Source organism: Orycteropus afer, unplaced genomic scaffold, assembly GCF_000298275.1.
Source record: "Orycteropus afer afer isolate SDZICR_OR568_19922 unplaced genomic scaffold, OryAfe1.0 scaffold00172, whole genome shotgun sequence".
Lineage (NCBI taxonomy): Eukaryota > Metazoa > Chordata > Mammalia > Tubulidentata > Orycteropodidae > Orycteropus > Orycteropus afer.
Genome location: NW_006921759.1, coordinates 2633239 through 2635159, shown reverse-complemented (window position 1 = coordinate 2635159; position 1921 = coordinate 2633239). Strand labels below are relative to the sequence as shown.

Here is a 1921-nt window from a genome sequence, read left to right as displayed (position 1 = left end):
AATAAATAAATAAACTGTTGTTTTTTCTCTAAAGTAACATACCCTTGTAATTTTGCTTTGAGATTTTGCAAAATATTTTTTCTGGGTTTGAGCCAAGAGTTCTTGTCCACCTGCTATTGCCAATATAATGGCATCTGCCATGCGGTTATCATGTAAACAAAGGTCAACAGCACTCTCAAAATTACCCGTCAGCAAAGCCTGAGTAATTAAACCATCAACATCTGGAACAAGGAAATATAATACACCTACATTAAATAAAGTTTTGCGTTACAAAAAAAAAACAAAAAAGCACAAAAAAGAAAACACACACACAGAATGTAATGCTAATTTCTGAATAATATTAACGGTAGATTAATTTATAACACCAGCTACTCATATTTACAGGAGAGATTTATGGAATATACTAAGCTATACACAAAATTACACATTTTCCAGATTGCTTCAATCGGATTACATAGCTTCTATCACTTAGGTGTGAAAGAAACACACCACCATCTCCAGGGCACTTATTACATATACTAAATGCTAACTGATTTCTTTATCAACCTTCTTTACCACCTATGACAAGACATTTCTAATTTGAACTTAGGAACTACATATTACGCCGTCAACTGGCTTAAAACAAGACAGAAATCAACACCAATAGATACTCACCACCGCTGACAGAAATATTAAATGTTCCTCCAGCTGAGGGTAAAAATTCAGATTCTTGTTTTTCCTCTTTAATTCTCTAAAGAGATGGAAAGAGTAGCGATATTCTATAGAATAAAACTATGAAATAATTTACTAGTGAAACAAATGTGTATATGATTATCACCTACCGACTAGATGACACTGTAGGTTATTCCAGAGAAGTTCTTAGATCTAAGTTTTCACTATGATATATAACTTCCCCAATTATTAATTTCCATTATATAATCATAAATAAAATCCAAGGTCATTAGAAATAATGTTAAGCAAATTTAAGTGTAAAGGAAAAAAAAATGTAAGTATATATGTCCATTACTGTTAGCTCAGAAGTTATTTAAGCTGAAGAATCTTTGTTTTCTAAGATACATAAACTGAATAGCTTGAAACATGAAATGTACATTTTTTAATTACACTGTATTTAATATTAGCTCTGCTTCTATACATTTAAAAGTTCCTGTGTACAAGGTTAAATAACAAGATCTTTTTTATGTTAACTGAATCAGTCAAGAAAAATCACTATTTTCTTTCTTTGGAGAAAAAGAAAATAATGAAGGCATTTTGCTGGCAAATACTTCAAATGCTTTCTCTTTCATGCACAGAAATTCAAATGACCTAGAAAAATGTATCATAGATATTAGAAAATTTTAAATAATTTAGTTCTCTTGCATGAGAGATGTATGTTCTGTGACTGTGTTATCTACACGTGTGAACACTGCCTCACAGTATTCAAGGCCAGGCATTTTTGGATTGGAGAATTTTAGCACAGTGCATAGCACAGCATCATCTGTAAATAATGCTTAATTAATTGTTGTTGTTATGTTGTTAGGTGCCGTCGAGTCGCTTCCGACTCATAGCGACCCCATGCACAGCAGAATGAAACAATGCCCGATCCCACGCCAGCTCCATGATACTTGCTATACTTGAGCCCATTGTTGCAGCCACCATGTCAATCCATCTCGTCGAAGGCCATCCCCTCTTTCGTCGACCCTCCAACCTTACCAAGCATGACATCCTTCTCTAGGGAATGGTTCCCTCTGACAACATGACCAAAGTAGGTGACACGAAGTCTGGCCATCCTCTCTTCCAAGGAGTATCTCGGCTCACTTCTTCCAGAACAGATGTTAGTCTTAGCAGTCCATGGTACTCTCAGCATTCTTCGCCAGCACCACAATTCAAAAGCATCAACTTTTCTTCGGTCTTCCTTATTCACCGTCCAGCTCTCACATGCATA

The 1921-nt window shown here is 35.1% G+C and overlaps 1 protein-coding gene across 1 annotated transcript in view; it reads right to left on the bottom strand.

Moving 5' to 3' along the window:
- The window catches only part of SEC31A (SEC31 homolog A, COPII coat complex component), a 71487-nt gene that overhangs the window by 41825 nt on the left and 27741 nt on the right, over nt 1-1921 (bottom strand). Inside the window, exons 14-15 of the mRNA XM_042781789.1 lie at nt 655-730; nt 43-221 (exon numbers count right to left, since the gene is read on the bottom strand). Of these exons, the coding sequence (XP_042637723.1) occupies nt 43-221; nt 655-730 (255 nt within the window). The remainder of the gene's footprint in view (nt 1-42; nt 222-654; nt 731-1921) is intronic.